This window comes from Scatophagus argus, chromosome 16 (assembly GCF_020382885.2).
Source record: "Scatophagus argus isolate fScaArg1 chromosome 16, fScaArg1.pri, whole genome shotgun sequence".
In the NCBI taxonomy this organism is placed as follows: domain Eukaryota; kingdom Metazoa; phylum Chordata; class Actinopteri; family Scatophagidae; genus Scatophagus; species Scatophagus argus.
The window spans coordinates 3583408-3603837 of record NC_058508.1 but is presented as its reverse complement, the minus strand read 5'-3'; the positions used below and the strand labels follow the sequence as shown (position 1 = coordinate 3603837).

The 20430-nt window shown below is 42.4% G+C and overlaps 2 protein-coding genes across 9 annotated transcripts in view; one reads left to right on the top strand and one right to left on the bottom strand.

The window, feature by feature from the left end:
* LOC124073462 overlaps positions 1 to 20430 on the bottom strand; it is a 102043-nt gene that overhangs the window by 47941 nt on the left and 33672 nt on the right. The gene's annotated exons all lie outside the window — the stretch shown is intronic.
* LOC124073484 (protein TANC2-like) lies at positions 16495 to 18395 on the top strand. Of its 2 annotated transcripts, XM_046415749.1 has the most exons (4): positions 16508 to 16685; positions 17305 to 17441; positions 17776 to 18007; positions 18107 to 18395. In XM_046415749.1, exons 2-4 carry the CDS (start codon positions 17397 to 17399, stop codon positions 18367 to 18369), a joined length of 540 nt encoding a protein of 179 aa, XP_046271705.1. In that variant the 5' UTR covers positions 16508 to 16685; positions 17305 to 17396; the 3' UTR covers positions 18370 to 18395. The 2 variants fall into 2 exon arrangements, with proteins under 2 accessions (XP_046271704.1, XP_046271705.1); XM_046415748.1 differs by lacking the exon at positions 17305 to 17441 and having other exon boundaries at positions 16495 to 16685.

Genomic DNA, 20430 nt, shown 5'->3' with positions numbered 1-20430 from the left:
TGAACAGCCCACATCATCAAGCCAGATTTGTCCACTTCCTTGACCAAAGTGGGCAGACTGAGGGGCACTCAGTGCTGACCCACAGCCCATCTGTCTGCACACCACCATAGCGTCATTTAAGTCCCAGCTGTCATCACAGACTGTTCCCCAGGCACCGTCGTGATAGATTTCAACCCTTCCAGAGCACTGAGTAGACCCAGAGCCAACTAATCTAATCTGCACACCTATCAGGGATGTAAGACATAACATACAATATTTCAATATTTTTCACAGAACGTACACTGAAAACTGAAAGGATTTTACACATCATGCAGGAGAACAGACTGACCCACTGTGGGTGGTGCTGAGGTCCAGAGGAAAGAGACTGTAGAAGAAATAAAAATGATATGGCTCATTATATTCACTACAGTAATAAGTGCAAAAACAAAAGTTCGTCTTGTTTCCGTATGAGTTTGTCCTGATTATTTAAATAGAAAGTAAGATGAATCAGCTCAGAAAAGAGTCTTACAGACTTTTTGTCTGTCCTATACAATCAAACTGCTATTCCAGCCAAAAAAATGAAAGTGTCAATTTTGAAATGTTTATCTTACCCATGAACAAATAGCGAAGGCTTGCCTGTTGTAAAGCCCCCATGGCTGACATACGCTGTTCTCTGTCATTTATCAGTGACAGCACAGACGACAGAAAACTCAACTAAAAACTGGGGTGCTCAGAAAAACTTTCTTTCGTGCTGCTTGTCCCTCTGAGAGTACTTTCGCTTTCATTGCTGTCGTGTTTTTTTTTTTTTTAACTGCAACCACAGAGCATTAAAATTCAGCATCATGTGGAAGAACACGTAGAACTTTAAAATACTTTGTTGATCAACAGCAGTTTTTACGGCTGTGACAGCTTTATCTCTTGCAGATGTTTCCATTTTTGTGCATACAGGTGGAACAAAACTGGCTTTTAAATGTACGCACTGCACTTTTGACTTATTGCCTCCACAAATGTATTCACTGTTTATTGATCTGTTTAATTATTTACAGAATTAAATTTTTTCTTTAAATCTATGTCAGTACATTTTTGACAGGAAACCAAAACCCTCATACACCTGGCTAACAAATTTGTTTTTGCTTTTCTCTAGCCAGCAATCAGCCTTTCATTACAAGAAAACACAGTGCATCCGGAAAGTATTCACACCTCTTCGCTTCTTGCACATTTTGTTATGTTACAGTCTCATTCCAAAATGAATTAAATTCATTTTCTCCCTCAAAATACCCCATAATGACAAAGTGAAAGAAGTTTGCTTGAATTGTTTGCAAATTTAATCAAAATGAGAAACAAAAAATATAACAAGATAATAAGTATTCACACCCTGTGTTCAATAGCCCCTTTGGCAGCAGTTACAGCCCAGTTCCTGCTGCAAAACATCCCCACAGCATGATGCTACCACCACCATGCTTCACAGCAGGAATGGAATTGGCCAAGTGGTGAGCAGTGCCTGGTTTCCTCCAGACATGACGCCTGTCATTCATGCCAAGCAGCCAGCTCTAGGAAGAGTCCTGGTGGTTCAAAACTTCTTCCACTTACAGATTATGGAGCCACTGTGCTCTTTGGGATCTTTAATGTGGCAGAAATCTTTCCGTACCCTTCTCCAGATCTGTGCCTCAACATAATCCTGTCTCGGAGGTCTACAGACAATTCCTTTGACTTCATGACTTGGTTTGTGCTCTGATATGCACTGTCAACTGTGAGGGCTTATATAGACAGGTGTGTGCCTTTCCAAATCATGCCCAATCAACTGAATTAACAGGTGGACTCAACTCAGGTTGTAGAAACCTCTGAAGGATGATCAATGGAAGCAGGATCCACCTGAGCTCAATTTGAGTGTCATGGCAAAGGGTGTGAATACTTATGTACATGTTACATTTTTTGTTTTTTATTTTTAATAAATTTGCAAAAGATTCAAGCAAACTTGTTTCACTTTGTCATTATGAGGTATTTTCTGCAGAATTTTGAGGGAGAAATTTAATTTAATCCATTTTGGAATGAGACTGTAACATAAAATGTGGAAAAAGCAAAGCAGTGTGAATACTTTCCGGATGCAGTGTGTGAAGCAATATAAGATGATTATACTCAAGTATAAGGGACTCAAAATTGTATGTGAGTAAAGAACGCCGAAGCTTTCGACAGTAAGAGTCTACAAAATCTTTTGATTCTTTCAAAAGAAACCCTTATGAATAATAACTGCTAACTTATTATCATTTTCTGTTGTCCCCTCACTCTCTCTTTCAGCCACGTTGACCAGCTATTCTGCTGAGTCAGCAGCAGAGAGGGATGACAGCACCAAGTACCACGGTGATGGCTACCATGGCAGCAGCCTGAACCTCTGGCAGCAGGTGGGCCGCCCAGTGGTGGCCTCCACTTCCTCTTCCTGTATGGCAGCGGCGGGAAGAGCGAATGACGACTTCCTGTACAGAGCCGAGAACAACATGGCCGCCTCTACTTACAGCCTCAACAAACTGCATCCAGACCGAGGCCCTGGCCCCTCCCACTCACCAGGCTCCACCCATTCCATCCCTCTCTACCTCATGCCCCGCCCTAATTCAGTGGCTGGTAAGATGGCAGATGGATGACGTGTGTGGGTGTGAGTGTGAATCAAGTGGCTGTGGTGTGCTCCCACACACTCTTTCCTGCTAGGAAGGAAATACATCACTCCACTCTTCTGTAGTGAGTTCAGTGATAGTGAGCAGTCGTGGATCAGCGGTTAGGGTGTCGGATCCGTAACCGGTGGATTGCTGGTTCGATTCCCCGTCTCGGTGTCCATGGCTGAGGTACCCTTGAGCAAGGTACCTAACCCCCACTGCTCCCCGGGCGCTGCACGCGATCGCCCACTGCCCCGGGTTTGCTGTGTGTGTGTGCACGTCACTTGGGTGGGTTAAATGCAGAGCACAAATTTTGTTGGAGTCACTTTCTTTCTTTCTTCTTCAAACAAAGCCTTTCCTCCATGATAATTATGTATCCACTTGGGGATTAAAACAGAGCCTGGAACAAACGGAGACATATGTAGCTTTCTTCACCATCAGCTTCATTTCACCTTCATTACCAGCAAGATTCCAAATGCCTCAGTGGAGTTAACTTTTGCATACGTCCACTACTGCAGTTCAGGATAACATAAAGCAGATTAGAAGTATTAAAACTTTTAAGGGAGTATGATTGCAAGTGAAAACTGTGTCCTCTGTAGTCTTTTTATTCTAAAGAAATATCTGCTAAAAACTATAACTAACAATATGTCGACAACATATCAAATAATATGAAAGTGATCGTTGATTATGACAAGACCAAAGAGAATTATCAATAACAGTTCAGCTCAACTCTATTTTAGCATTTTAATGTGGTTTAACTAATTATTTGGTCTTTGCAGTCTGCACCTTTACTGCAGTTTTACAATCAAATGTTGCTCCATATCTGTGTTAAGAGGTAGCTGTTCACTAACAAGTTCAGCAAGTCATCAGAAATAGCGGTAACATATGACTGTTATGATCACACATTGCTGCTGCCCAGCCAAAAAAGTTTAGTTTAGTTTAACTCCCCGTGTTGACGGTTCACACGTAATAACAATAAGACTACATTTTATTTGTAGGCGTCTTTCAAAATGCCCATGGTCACCTTACAGGGCGTAGAAAATTAAATCACAGAAACAACACTGTACAACATTACAACAATTTCAATGTATAAAGTTGTTGAAAATGGAGAAATTGAAGTGGCTGCAAAGTGAACATGTCTGTCATCTCTGTTTAAGTGCACAAAAAAAATAATTTTAGCAGTTGGAAGTTTTCATTTGTTTAGTTTTGTTTACTTTGTTTTATACCCAGTAGTCATCTATAATTCCATAACTTAGTTAGTGATCCAACTAAATTTTAAAGCTTTCATTTAGATCCTATTCACAGGCCAAACATTGTCCACATGCTTCACTTGGGAATACAAAACATTACAAATGCTAAAGATGCTTCAAACTCCCTTCCATTGTGACTTTAAAGGACAATATTTACTGTAACAAGAAATGACTGTCTGTTAGATCTGTAAAGAGGCGGCATGCACCTTTACGCCACTTTTATCTGCTTATAAATAATCATTTATACATAATTGCACTCAGAAAAACAAGGACAGACAACTTAATCTAATTTTGTCTATTCATCATTAACTTAAAGGAATAGTTCAACACCCACAGAAATGTAAAAATGAGGGGATAATGAGATCCATGTCTGAAAAACAGACAGCGTCTGGGCAACATGTTCACATATCATCCTCCCTTTCCTCTTTTCCTCTCTCTGAGTCTCATAAAAACGAAAAACCGCGAGCTCTTTGCGAAAGGAAGGAAGGAAGGCAGAAGGAAGGACATGTATGACGTTTTTCAGAACACACACACATGCATACAGGATACAAGGCACAGCCAGCACTGACATTCTCTGTGGTGTTGGAGGACTGTAACTGGATTGATTGGATCAAGCTTTCGGTAGGTTTCTGTTCAAGACGACTCAGTATTTCCAACATTTATCAGCACTTTGTTAGCTTCCAAATCAGCGTTACAGCGGCTGTAGGGGAAGTCAAGACTCTGCCCTCTTCGAACAATATCATACAAATCCTGCCTGTTCTTCACTTCACGACTCATGGATAATGAAAAGAAGAAAATCTACATAATCGCACTTTAGCGAACAGACCATTCTGTGTTTCAAACCCTGGGTTTTGTTTCTTTGTTTTTGTCTACTAAAACCCCTGATTGTATTATTTAGACTTTGATATGATTTTTCCTTTATAAAAGACACTGTAGAACTTTTGACAGGACACCTCGAACTACAAACGCTGTCTCTTATAAGTCTTTCTATTGTGAATTTTTGATCTGTGAAGGAATATATTTGTAAAACTTTCCGCGTTCCTAGAAAAGTGATTTAAAAATCACAACATGAAGTCTATGGGCTGAACAGGAGCTTGTGGGTGTGGCCAGCAGGAGAAACACTACTGTACATGTTCAGTGGGCTGCAAACCCATGAAGCTTTTGGTGTATGCACTACACAAGCATTTCCCCTTGGACTGAGTGGAAACCATCTCCGCTATCAAGTTCTGCTATCTAATCTTATGCGGTAACCCCTGTAGTGGTTTTTGTTTTCAGTTAGATGGCATTGTGGATGGATCTAAATTCCATAATACCCATGAGCCTCAGTTGCCATTGCTGGGAAGAATAAGCCAGTCTCAGGGAAAAAATAAAAACAGTGCACCATTTATCATAGCTTTGTCATCCATTTGCCACCAGCAACACAGACAACAGATTTCAGGTTCTGTAACTAAATTGTTCATAGCAGAATGTGCCCTGTGAGTGGTAGTAAGAACAATGTTTTCTTACAGACTTGTTCATCTTATGTACTGATTATTAAACAAAAAGGTTTTATGCCTATCTGAAATCTGGAAGAATGCTAATAAAATGCTACTACCTGTTATTGTCTTTGCAGAAAATAAGCTTTCTTCATCATTCCCTCTGTCTCTCCAGCCACTAGTTCTGCCCATCTTGAGGATCTAGCCTATCTGGATGAGCAGCAGAGACACATCCCTTCAAGGGCATCCCTCAGAATGCCAAGACAGAATTCTGGGAGTAGTCGCAGTCAACAGGACCACAGAGGTAAACATGTTCCCACACTTTGTCATAGCTCAACTCACACAGAGACAACTACCTCACAAGCAGTATAACAATACTCCTGTGCTCCCCTCTTCTCCTGCAGTTTGTTTCAGTCCCTCTCTCAACCTGAAGCCCCTCCACTTTGAGATTCCTGGCCTCTCCTCTGATTGGCTGTTCACTGGCAGGGAGTGGCTCTTCCAGGAGGTGGACTCTGAGCCCTCTGTAGTTGGGTAACGTATTGCGTATTGCGTCACTTCCTGTTCTCGCACTACTCATTCACTTGCTAGCATTTGGTGTTCGGTGTACTTCAGTCGATATATTTTGTGTTAGCTTTTACTGTGGTTGGTTCTTACAAATAAGCACACAAGCACTTTAGGAAAAGTTTATTAACCGCACGATCATCTAGATTCTTTCCTTTTCTGATCCCCGTCCTGTTTGTCGTTGAGCTTAGCTTAGTGCTAACATGGCTTCTTCCACTCACTCTCCCTCTGCCTCTCCCTCTCCCGTCTTCTGTAAGGTGTGTGAAATGTTTAGCTATTCCTCTGCCTCCTTTAGTGAGAGTGAGATGTGTAGAAAGTGTAGCTTATTCATAGCCTTGGAGGCGAGGCTAAGTGAGTTAGAGGCCCGGCTTCGTACTGTAGATCACAGTCCATTAGTCCCGACAGCTAGCCAGCAGCAGTTAGCCTGTGCGGACCGGCCTATTTTAGCTACTTTAGCTGATGTCAGCCGCCCCCCGGCAGTCCCCGAGCAGCCGGGAAGTCAGGGAGGTTGGGTGGCGGTTCGAAAGAAGCGTAGTCCAAAACAAAGGCCCATGGTTCACCACCAACCGCTTCATGTGTCTAACCGCTTTTCCCCACTCAGCGACACACCCGCTGAGAAACCGACCCTGGTTATTGGCGATTCTGTTTTGCGATATGTGAAGCCGACACCAGCAACCATAGTCAAATGCATCCCGGGGGCCAGAGCGGGCGACATAGAGGGCAATTTAAAGCTGCTGGCGAGAGATAAGAGTAAATATGGTAAGATTATAATTCACGTCGGCGCTAATGACACTCGGCTACGCCAGTCGGAGGTCACCAAAGTCAATATTGAGTCGCTGTGTAATTTGGCAAAAACCATGTCGGACTCCGTAGTATTCTCTGGTCCCCTCCCGAATCTGACCAGTGATGACATGTTCATCGCTCCGTCGCTGGCTGTCACGGTGGTGTCCAGAAAACAACGTGGCCTTTATAGATAACTGGGAGACTTTCTGGGGAAAACCTGGCCTCATTAGCAGAGACGGCGTTCATCCCACTTGGGGTGGTGCGGCTCTTATTTCTACCAATATGGCCAAGTTTATTAGACAACCAACACCCTGACAACCCAGGGTCGAGGCCAGGAAGCAGAGTCGCTGTCTTACACACTTCTCTGCTGCTTCTGTAGGACTGCCGCCCTCCGTTAAAATTAGAATAAATAAAAATATAAATGCACACAGTAATACTAAGATTAATAATCCCATAGAAATAGTGTCAGTGCCTCGTCCTCCCACAGTCCAACCAGCACAAAATTTAAGAAGTGTTAATCATAATAACCTCATAAAAATACAAACTAGCAAATATTTAGAGCCAAAAAATAGGACAGTCAGATGTGGATTATTAAATATACGATCCCTCCACTCTAAATCCCTCCTAGTCAGTGATCTAATTATTGATCATCAGTCTGATATATTCTGCCTCACTGAGACTTGGTTACGGGATGAAGAATATGTTAGTTTAAATGAATCAACTCCATCTGGTTATATTAACTATCATGTTCCTCGAGGCACAGGCCGAGGAGGAGGAGTGGCAGCAATCTACCACTCCAGTCTTCAGATTAACCCCAAACCTAAATCCATCTATAGCTCATTTGAGAGTCTCACTCTCAGCCTGTCTCACCAAAACTGGAAGTCAGAAAAGCCAGTTTTATTAGTTGTTGTGTATCGCCCACCTGCTGCTGCTTACTCAGAGTTCCTGTCTGAGTTTTCTGACTTCTTATCTAGTTTAGTGCTCAGTACAGATAAAGTCGTTATAGTAGGTGACTTCAACATTCATATGGATGTTGACTCTGACAGTCTTAAGACAGCCTTTAGTTCACTCTTAGATTCAATAGGTTTCCTTCAGATAGTGAATGAACCAACACACTGCCACAATCACACACTCGATCTGGTTCTCACCTATGGCCTAGAAACTAAGAACCTGTCAGTTGCCCCTCAAAACCCTCTCCTTTCAGACCATTCGCTTGTAGTTTTTGAACTAACTCTAGAAGACTTTACAGCACACAACAAAAAGGTCTATTACACCAGATGCCTCTCTGAAGATAGTGTAGACAGATTTAGGGATGCAATCCCATCACAGCTCCCCTCAGCTCCATGTACCAGTACAACAGACCGTACTGATTTAAACGTTACTCCTGCAGTAATTGATTCTTTTGTCAACAACACTGCAGCCACGTTGCACACAGTTTTAGATATGGTTGCCCCACTGAGAAAGAAGGTTAGAAATCATAGGAGGCTAGCTCCTTGGTATAATTCAAATTTACGAACACTTAAACAAACATCAAGACGGATGGAGAGGAAGTGGTACTCCTCCAAATCAGCTGAATCCCAGAGAGCCTGAAAAGATAGTCTATTGACATACAAAAAGGCCCTTCGTGAAGCCAGAACTGCCTATTATTCAACATTAATAGAGAAAAACAAGAACAACCCATGTTTTCTCTTTAACACTGTAGCCAGGCTGACCAAGAGTCACAGCTCTGTTGAACCTTGTATTCCTGCAGCTCTTAGCAGTGAAGACTTCATGAGTTTCTTCACCAATAAAATCAATAACATTAGAGAAAAAATCAATAAAGATCTTCCCAGAATAGCCGATATAGTGCCATCTCTAGAAATCTCTTTTAATCCTACTCCATCTCTGGACAGGTTCCTGCCCATAGACCTCCCCGAGCTGACCTCCAGCATTAACAAATCTAACCCAACTACATGTCTCTTAGACCCCATCCCAACTAAGCTCCTCAAGGACGTCTTTCCCTTGATTGGCGTTTCCCTCTTAGATCAGATAAACTTATCCTTAACAACAGGTTATGTACCACAGGCGTTTAAAACCGCTGTTATTAGACCTTTACTTAAAAAACCTTCACTTGACCCAGACATCTTAGCAAACTATAGGCCGATATCCAACCTCCCGTTCTTATCTAAAATACTCGAAAGAGTGGTTGCAAATCAGTTGATTGATCACCTACACAGGAACAGTCTCTTTGAGATGTTTCAGTCTGGTTTTAGAGCCCATCACAGCACAGAAACAGCACTGGTTAAAGTCACAAATGACCTCCTCATGGCATCAGACCGCGGGCTTGTCTCCATACTTGTTTTGCTAGATCTCAGTGCTGCTTTCGACACTGTAGATCACAGCATTTTATTACACAGATTAGAACATGAGACTAGGATCACAGGGACTGCGCTATGCTGGTTCAAATCGTATTTAACAGATAGATTTCACTTTGCTCAAGTTAATAATGTTTCCTCTTCATATATAAGGGTTAGCCTCGGTGTTCCACAAGGTTCAGTGCTTGGGCCGATCCTGTTCACCTTATACATGCTCCCTCTAGGAAATATTATTCAGAAACATGGCATAAACTTTCATTGTTATGCTGATGACACTCAGCTGTACTTATCCTTAAAGCCTGAAGAAACAGAGCCGTTAGCCAGACTCCAGGCATGTCTTAAGGACATAAAGGACTGGATGACCTCCAATTTTTTATTATTAAACTCAGACAAAACTGAGATCATTGTTCTAGGCCCCAAACACCTTAGAAATAGAATAGCTGATAATATTCTCTCTCTGGACGGCATTACTTTGGCCTCCAGTATGACTGCAAGGAACCTCAGCGTTATCTTTGATCAGGACATGTCATTTATTCATCACATTAAACAGACCTCTAAGACCGCCTTCTTTCACCTCCGTAATATCGCTAAGATTAGGAGTGTCCTCTCTCAGAGTGATGCTGAAAAACTTCATGCTTTTGTTACTTCTAGGCTGGACTACTGCAACTCACTATTGTCAGGATGTCCAAATTATTCTATTAATAACCTGCAGCTGATCCAAAATGCAGCAGCTAGAGTTTTAACAGGAATCAGTAAAAGGGATCATATCTCCCCCATCTTAGCTTCTCTTCACTGGCTTCCGGTAAAATTCAGAATAAACTTTAAAATTCTCCTACTTGGCCCTAAATGGACTAGCCCCATCATACCTGCAGGATCTAATAGTCCCATATATTCCCAATAGATCACTCAGATCACAGAGTGCAGGTTTACTTACAGTTCCCAGAATTTATAAAAGTAGAACGGGAGGACGAGCCTTTAGCTATCAGGCACCCCTGCTGTGGAACCAGTTGCCAATCTGGGTTCGACAGGCAGACACCACCTCCACTTTTAAGACTAAACTTAAAACCTTTCTGTTTAGTAAAGCATATAGTTAGCACCAAATAAAGTATGTAGGGCTGGTAGGCATAGTTTCACCCACCTCATGCTATATAGCCACAGGTAGAATAGGTCTGACTAACTGTTAGTCTTTAAATCTCTATCATAGCTAAGCTGCTATAGGCCTATGCTGCCGGGGGACACAAACATGATCCACCATGCAGTTTCCCCTCCTCCTTTTCCTCTTCTACCCTCTCCCCTCATCAGATTAACATGCAGTTCATTATTTTATGTCACTAACTGTGTGTCCAGTGCTCCTCGTAGTCTTGTGTCTCTCACTCCCTCTCTCTCTCTCTGTATCTTTCTGCAGGTATCTCTCCATCCAGATCTTCAAGTTGAACTGTAGCCGGCTCTATGACCAACCCAATGTGTATTGTTGACATCTGCCTGTCATTCCTCTATGTACCGACTATGGGCGGGGTGGTTCTCCCCACGGGCCGAAATCGAACTGATAGGATAGTGATTCTCAACATCACATAAAAAAAGAATACATGAATGTTACAGCAGTTCATTATAATTTTCATTACTATAATTTTCTTATAACTTGTGAAATGTTAAAATCATATTGAGGTGGTAGCAAAAAGTGAAACTAAACAGTTGAGATTTTGTTTTGCTTATCTTTTAAGTAATGTCATTTCCCATGTTGCAAATTGCTTTCCTGCCTGTACAACATCCATTGCACGTCTGCCCGTCCTGGGTGAGGGATCCCTCCTCTGTTGCTCCCCCTGAGGTTTCTTCCATTTTTTCCTGTTAAAGGTTTTTCTGGGAGTTTTTCCTTAGTCGATGTGAGGGTCGAAGGGCAGAGGATGTTGCTGATGTTATGTTAAGCCCTTTGAGACAAACTGCTTGTAAAAATGGGCTATACAAATAAAGTTGACTTGACTTGACTTGACAATACTTCTCAATGAACAAGATTGAAAATAAAACCCGTATTTGTAAGAATATAAAGAAACAGTTACTCCAGTAGAATCCATGTATATTGTGTCAGTGTACAGATAATGTCTCTAAATTGTGCTGCTTCCCAGCATATAAAATTCAACATTTTGTCCATTGGCCCATTAGTCAGGCTGTTATTGTGATTATTGTTTTATGATTACAACATGCTGTGTATCATATAAGGGATTCAAAAGTTTTCTCACCTGAACAGACCACACCAGCGTCCTCACTGTGTCCACAGTTGTGTGTCCCAAATCCTCTGTGGCTACACGCACTTACAGACGTTTCACTGCCTGAACAGCCCACATCATCAAGCCAGATTTGTCCACTTCCTTCACCAAAGTGGGCAGACTGAGGGGCACTCAGTGCTGACCCACAGCCCATCTGTCTGCACACCACCATAGCATCATTTAAGTCCCAGCTGTCATCACAGACTGTTCCCCAGGCACCGTCGTGATAGATTTCAACCCTTCCAGAGCACTGAGCAGACCCAGAGCCAACTAATCTGATCTGCACACCTATCAGGGATGTAAGACATAACATACAATATTTCAATATTTTTCACAGAACGTACACTGAAAACTGAAAGGATTTTACACATCATGCAGGAGAACAGACTGACCCACTGTGGGTGGTGCTGAGGTCCAGAGGAAAGAGACTGTAGAAGAAATAAAAATGATATGGCTCATTATATTCACTACAGTAATAAGTGCAAAAACAAAAGTTCGTCTTGTTTCTGTATGAGTTTGTCCTGATTATTTAAATAGAAAGTAAGATGAATCAGCTCAGAAAAGAGTCTTACAGACTTTTTGTCTGTCCTATACAATCAAACTGCTATTCCAGACAAAAAAATGAAAGTGTCAATTTTGAAATGTTTATCTTACCCATGAACAAATAGCGAAGGCTTGCCTGTTGTAAAGCCCCCATGGCTGACATACGCTGTTCTCTGTCATTTATCAGTGACAGCACAGACGACAGAAAACTCAACTAAAAACTGGGGTGCTCAGAAAAACTTTCTTTCGTGCTGCTTGTCCCTCTGAGAGTACTTTCGCTTTCATTTCTGTTGTGTTTTTTTTTTTTTTTAGCTGCAACCACAGAGCATTAAAATTCAGTATCATGTGGAAGAACACGTAGAACTTTAAAATACTTTGTTGATCAACAGCAATTTTTACGGCTGTGACAGCTTTATCTCTTGCAGATGTTTCCATTTTTGTGCATACAGGTGGAACAAAACTGGCTTTTAAATGTACGCACTGCACTTTTGACTTATTGCCTCCACAAATGTATTCACTGTTTATTGATCTGTTTCATTATTTACAGAATTAAATTTTTTCTTTAAATCTATGTCAGTACATTTTTGACAGGAAACCAAAACCCTCATACACCTGGCTAACAAATTTGTTTTTGCTTTTCTCTAGCCAGCAATCACCCTTTCATAACAAGAAAACACAGTGCATCCGGAAAGTATTCACACCTCTTCGCTTCTTGCACATTTTGTTATGTTACAGTCTCATTCCAAAATGAATTAAATTAATTTTCTCCCTCAAAATACCCCATAATGACAAAGTGAAAGAAGTTTGCTTGAATTGTTTGCAAATTTAATCAAAATGAGAAACAAAAAATATAACAAGATAATAAGTATTCACACCCTGTGATCAATAGCCCCTTTGGCAGCAGTTACAGCCTCAAGTCTTTTTGAGTACGATCCTATAAGCTTGGCACTCTTCTTTTTGGGCAGTTTCTCACACTCTTCAATGCAGAACCTCTCAAGCTCCGTCAGGTTGGATGGGGAGCATCAGTGTCAAGCCATTTTCAGATCTCTCCAGGTTCAAGTCTGAGCTCTGACTGGGAGGACATTCACAGAGTTGTCCTGAAGCCTCTCCTTTGTGATGTTGGCTGTGTGCTTGGGGTCGTTGTCCTGTTGGAAGATAAACCTTCGCCCCGGTCTGAGGTCCAGTGCACTCTGGAGCAGGTTGTCAGCAAGGATGTCTCTGTATATTGCTGCAGTCATCTTTCCCTCAACCCTTACTAGTCTCCCAGTTCCTGCTGCAAAACATCCCCACAGCATGATGCTACCACCACCATGCTTCACAGGAGGAATGGTATTGACCAGGTGGTGAATGACGCCTGTCATTCATGTCAAAGAGTTCAATCTTTGTTCCATCAGACCAGAGAATTTTGTTTCTCGTCATCTGAGAGTCCTTCAGGTGCCTTTTGGCAAACTCCAGGAGGGCTTTCATATGCATTTTACTGAGGAGTGGCTTCCATCTGGCCACTCTACCATACAGGCCTCACCAGTGGAGTGCTGCAGAAATGGTTGTCCTTCTTGAAGGTTCTCTCCTCTCCACAGAGCAATGCTGGAGCTCTGTCAGAGTGACCTCTGGGTTGTTGGTCACCTCTCTGACTAAGGCCCTTCTACCCCGATCACAGTTTAGTCGAGCAGCCAGCTCTAGGAAGAGTCCTGGTGGTTCAAAACTTCTTCCACTTACAGATTATGGAGCCACTGTGCTCTTTGGGATCTTTAATGTGGCAGAAATCTTTCTGTACCCTTCTCCAGATCTGTGCCTCAACATCATCCTGTCTCGGAGGTCTACAGACAATTCCTTTGACTTCATGACTTGGTTTGTGCTCTGATATGCACTGTCAGCTGTGAGGGCTTATATAGACAGGTGTGTGCCTTTCCAAATCATGCCCAATCAACTGAATTAACAGGTGGACTCAACTCAGGTTGTAGAAACCTCTGAAGGATGATCAATGGAAGCAGGATGCACCTGAGCTCAATTTTGAGTGTCATGGCAAAGGGTGTGAGTACTTATGTACATGTTACATTTTTTGTTTTTTATTTTTAATAAATTTGCAAAAGATTCAAGCAAACTTGTTTCACTTTGTCATTATGAGGTATTTTCTGCAGAATTTTGAGGGAGAAATTTAATTTAATCCATTTTGGAATGAGACTGTAACATAAAATGTGGAAAAAGCAAAGCAGTGTGAATACTTTCCGGATGCAGTGTGTGAAGCAATATAAGATGATTATACTCAAGTATAAGGGACTCAAAATTGTATGTGAGTAAAGAACGCCGAAGCTTTCGACAGTAAGAGTCTACAAAATCTTTTGATTCTTTCAAAAGAAACCCTTATGAATAATAGCTGCTAACTTATTATCATTTTCTGTTGTCCCCTCACTCTCTCTTTCAGCCACGTTGACCAGCTATTCTGCTGAGTCAGCAGCAGAGAGGGATGACAGCACCAAGTACCACGGTGATGGCTACCATGGCAGCAGCCTGAACCTCTGGCAGCAGGTGGGCCGCGCAGTGGTGGCCTCCACTTCCTCTTCCTGTATGGCAGCGGCGGGAAGAGCGAATGACGACTTCCTGTACAGAGCCGAGAACAACATGGCCGCCTCTACTGACAGTCTCAACAAACTGCATCCAGACCGAGGCCCAGGCCCCTCCCACTCACCAGACTCCACCCATTCCATCCCGCTCTACCTCATGCCCCGCCCTAATTCAGTGGCTGGTAAGATGGCAAATGGATGACGCGTGTGGGTGTGAGTGTGAATCAAGTGGCTGCGGTGTGCTCCCACACACTCTTTGACAAAGACCAAGGAACTGGTGGTGGACCTGAGGAGGACTAAGGCTCCAGTGACCCCTATCAACATCAAAAGGGCCACTGTGGAGGTGGTGGAGGAGTACAAATACCTGGGGGTGTACTTAGACCACAAACTGGACTGGTGCAAGAACGTGGACATGGTCTACAGAAAGGGCCAGAGCCGCCTCTACTTTTTGAGGCGGCTGAGGTCCTTCAACATCTGCAGGACGATGCTGAGGATGTTCTATGAGTCGGTGGTGTCCAGTGCCATCACTTATGCCGTTGCCTGCTGGGGCAGCTGCCTGAGGGTGAGGGACACTAACAGACTCAACAGAATCATCAAGAAGGCCAGCCATGTTGTGGGAGAGGAACTGGACTCTCTGACAGTGGTGTCTGAGAGGAGGATGTTGTCCAAAATAAGAACTATACTGGACTTTCCCTCTCACCCTCTCCACAATGTGTTGATCAGCTACAGGAGCTCGTTCAGCAAAAGACTCTTACTGCCATGAATGCACCACAGAGCGACACAGGAAATCATTCCTGCCTGTCGCCACCAAACTGCTAAACTCAGCACTGTGACCGACACACTCACTCACGTTATATATACAATGCATATATTGGTTTTTTTACACATGTGCATACCTGTATTTTTAAATTTTCTTAAAAATCTAAACACATTGTAAATACTTGTACTTTGAGATTTTAGTTTTTGTTTATCCTATTTTTATACTCTTCACTTTTCACCTTTCTTGGTCGGGAATACTGCATGTGCAATGTCTGTAAGAATAAGAATTTCCCTTCAGGGATAAATAAAGGAATTCTGATCTGATTTGCTGCTAGGAAGGAAATACATCACTCCTTCTCCTCTGTAGTGAGTTCAGTGATAGTGAGCAAACAAAGCCTTTCCTCCATGATAATTATGTATCCACTTGGGGATTAAAACAGAGCCTGGAACAAACGGAGACATATGTAGCTTTCTTCACCATCAGCTTCATTTCACCTTCATTACCAGCAAGATTCCAAATGCCTCAGTGGAGTTAACTTTTGCATACGTCCACTACTGCAGTTCAGGATAACATAAAGCAGTTTAGCTCCCCGTGTTGACGGTTCACTCGTAATAATGATAAGACTACATTTTATTTGTAGGCGTCTTTCAAAATGCCCATGGTCACCTTACAGGGCGTAGAAAATTAAATCACAGAAACAACACTGTACAAAATTACAACAATTTCAATGTATAAAGTTGTTGAAAATGGAGAATTTGAAGTGGCTGCAAAGTGAACATGTCTGTCATTTCTGTTTAAGTGCACAAAAAAAATAATTTTAGCAGTTGGAAGTTTTCATTTGTTTAATTTTGCTTACTTTGTTTTATACCCAGTAGTCATCTATAATTCCATAACTTAGTTAGTGATCCAACTAAATTTTAAAGCTTTCATTTAGATCCTATTCATAGGCCAAACATTGTCCACATGCTTGACTTGGGAATACAAAACATTACAAATGCTAAAGATGCTTCAAACTCCCTTCCATTGTGACTTTAAAGGACAATATTTGCTGTAACAAGAAATGACTGTCTGTTAGATCTGTAAAGAGGCGGCATGCACCTTTACGCCACTTTTATCTGCTTATGAATAATCATTTATACATAATTGCACTTAGAAAAACAAGGACAGACAACTTAATCTAATTTTGTCTATTCATCATTAACTTAAAGGAAAAGTTCAACACCCACAGAAATGTAAAAATGAGGGGATAATGAGATTCATGTCTGAAAAACAGACAGCGTCTGGGCAACATGTTCACATATCATCCTCCCTTTCCTCTTTTCCTCTCTCTGAGTCTCATAAAAACGAAAAACCGCGAGCTCTTTGCGAAAGGAAGGAAAGAAGGCAGAAGGAAGGACATGTATGACGTTTTTCAGAACACACACACATGCATACAGGATACAAGGCACAGCCAGCACTGACATTCTCTGTGGTGTTGGAGGACTGTAACTGGATTGATTGGATCAAGCTTTCGGTAGGTTTCTGTTCAAGACGACTCAGTATTTCCAACATTTATCAGCACTTTGTTAGCTTCCAAATCAGCGTTACAGCGGCTGTAGGGGAAGTCAAGACTCTGCCCTCTTCGAACAATATCATACAAATGAAGTCTATGGGCTGAACAGGAGCTTGTGGGTGTGGCCAGCAGGAGAAACACAACTGTACATGTTCAGTGGGCTGCAAACCCATGAAGCATTTCCCCTTGGACTGTAGTGGAAACCATCTCCGCAAGTTCTGCTATCTAATTGTATGCGGTAACCCCCCTGTAGTGGTTTTTGTTTTCAGTTAGATGGCACTGTGGATGGAATAAGACAACCTTATTCATTCTGTGAGAGACAGCTGAGTCATCACGCAGAACCCAGTAAAATGAGCCAGACTCATAGCTGAGCCAACCACCAGAAAAACCCATCAATTCATGCAATGGAAAAAAATAATACACAAAAGCAGCAGAAATGTAATAACGATGACAGCAGCCACAAAGAAATGTGTGTCTTAACATCTGTACTGAGCTTTCAAATGTTTAAACATTGTAATATTGTCGCCCCCCCCCCCCCCCCCCCCCCACACACACACACACACACACACACACACTACAGATGTAGAAGCTGTTTCTTTCTCCCATGATTCCCTGGGAAGAGGAGGAGGGGGAGATGAAGGAGGAGGAGGAAGCTGTCCTGGGACTCCAGAGATGAGGAGGAGGCAAGAGGAGGCGCTGAGGAGGCTTGCAGGACAGGTAGAATTTCCACACCACTTAAAGTGGATCCACAGTGTCACACAGTAGATTACAAGAAAGTAGTTACTGAACGAAACAAAGTACATCAACTCAAGCATTGTACTTAGAGTATTTCGATTTTATGCCTCTTTATACTTGGTGCACTACCTTTCGGAGGAAAACATTTCATCTCGTCCTTTTTACACTTTGCTGTACAAAAAAACGTACATGTCAACCAAACTATTTTCTACCGTGACAAACTGTTCCTTTAAACCTCATCTGTGAAAATGTTAACAAATAAATTCAACTCAACTCAGACAAAATGATGAATATTTTCCCCCGCCTGTCTTTGCAGGTAGTCTCATATCATTTCTGCCAAGCTGATAACTGTCACACCTGTCTGGTTCCGGAGTTTGTCCACAATATGGCGGCGATGTTAAGCGACGCCCCTCAGCTGTTGGCGTATCGGGAGCTGCTGCACCGGTCACCACAGCTACAGAGCATGCTTAGTCTGCGCTCGTGCATCCAGGATCCCAGCTCTGCCCTCCAGAGAGGAATACTCGAACCACTGGACGCTCTCTGCAGAGGTACATACCAGTACTACTGTACGCTTGTGGTCTGTGAAGCCTCGGTCACTACTTCATCTGTCTCGTCCTGTTCTCTTGTTTTTGTTTTTGTTTTTCCAGAGAGGCAGTTGCAGGTAGATGGGGCGGGGCTTATTATACTGATCGATGGGCTGAATGAGGCAGAGTTCCACCGGCCGGACTACAGTGACACACTGACTTCCTTCCTGTCCCGAAACATCCAAAAATTTCCTTCCTGGTTGAAGGTCATTACCACAGTCAGGACCAGTCAGGAGGTAGACACACTCCACACACACACACACACACACACACAAGCAAAAACAGACTTAAAAATAAAAATAGGAACTTTTGTATTCAGCTGCTGAGTATTCTGGTACATTATGCATATATTAGTGTATTTGTAATAAAGTATACACATATAAACTTAAAAAAAAATAAAATAAAATGGCCTTTCTTATCCACCAAACCTTATAGATATAATGTCTTAAAACAGTCAGGCCTTTATTATAAATAGTGGTGAGTTGTGTACTTACATCATCCCAAATGTTTCCAACAATGTTCAAACCCAAAGGATTCTGTGATTTTATTCAAGGTGCTTTTCATACAGTCGTCTGACATTACAACACCTGAAGAGTCTGAGCAAAGGATCGTACCTGTACCTGAAACTGACCCTGGACCTGATCGAGGGAGGATACCTGGTTCTGGTCACCAGTCAGTCGCAGGGCTGACACACAAGACAGATAACTACACACACACACAAACACACTCACACCTAGGGGCAATATAGAGTAGCAAATTAATGTGCACGTTTCAGGGACTGTGGGGGGAAGCCAGAGTACCTTTAGAAAACCCACGCAGGTGCAGGGAGAACATGAAAACTGTGCACAGAAGGGCCCAGACCGGGACTCGAACCCAAAACCCTCTTGCTGCAGTGTGACGCTGCTAACAAACAATTCCAGTTAATATTACAGAGTTAGCAACACACTCTTGTGCTGCCCAAACAAAGCCCAAATAAGAGGAATCCTCAAAGCCACATGTTCATGAAAAACATAATTATATGATAAATAGGCTTTCACTACAGAGGACAAAGTCTGAACGCACATCAGGTCTCTTGTTCTTTGGGGTTTGGGGGTTTTGCAGAACACAAAGCACACAGTTTGTGTGTGTATAGTTAACACAAGTGCACATGCAAACTGCTCCAAATAACCTCATGTATGCAGTTTTACCTCAATTTGCTCTTCAGTTTTACATCTACCAACTGAAAATTGAAAAGCATATAAAAACCACAGTTTGTAATGTGATTAAGACAGATCAGGTTAGATTACTTCAGACATGGATTGTACTGAAGTGCTGTTGTGGTGGACTGTATTACAGTGTTTTGCCCACCTCATTCATAACAGTAAATGCAGTCCAGTACAAACACGAGTCTCCTCCCCTGAGTCCAGTCACCCTGCTGCTCCGGTAGACGGGCTATGCAGACCATGGTATGGCCATGATAGTTGGCTTTTCATCTGTAAATGCTTTCAAATCTTGAACTGGACTCAGTGCTGATTGTTGAGGACTGATGACTCCACACAGCTTGTGACAATGACAGCAGCCAGTCATCATAATTACCCTCTGCTAATTTCCATCACCCATGATGATACACCACAATGTTGTGACTAATGTTAATACCAATTGATCAGCATGTTGTTCTTGACTCAAACAGACCAGCTATTGTCAAACTTTGCAATAAAATGAATACTGCTGCATTTCTATATAACCAACTTTACAGAGAATCAACTTAAAATACATTTAGAATTAGGTTGACATGAATGCTAACGTGTCACTTTTACCTGGTACACGTCATCCGCCGTGAATCCAGCTAAGATTTATTTCAGCGCCTGATCAATGGCTGTGGCTGTAAGTGACACGCGGCCAACTGGTCCAATGATTCGGGTTCTATATTTTCAACATTAGAAATGTTTTGATGAGTCAATCAGTAAGTCATGTATCATGTCTTTCAAAAATCAGTGTTTCTGTTACAGTGGATAATTTGGTTTTCAGACAGATTTCTACTTTCCATTCAAGAAATGAGGTCCTATTTCTGATAACAGCATCCATCCATCCATTTTCTATACCGCCTATTCCATCAGGGTCACAAGGGGGCTTGAGCCTATCCCAGCTGACTACGGGCGAGTCACCAGTCAATCACGGGGCCGACACACAAAGACAAACAACCACTCATGCACACACTCACTGGGCAATGGGGCAATGTAGAGCAGCCAATTAACCTAATGTGCATGTCTTGGTATTGTGGGAGGAAGCCAGAGTACACAGAGAAAACCCACACAGGCACAGGGAGAACATGCAAACTCCACATAGAAGGGCCCAGACCGGGATTTGAACCTGGAACCCTCTTACTGTGAGGCAACAGTGCTAACCAC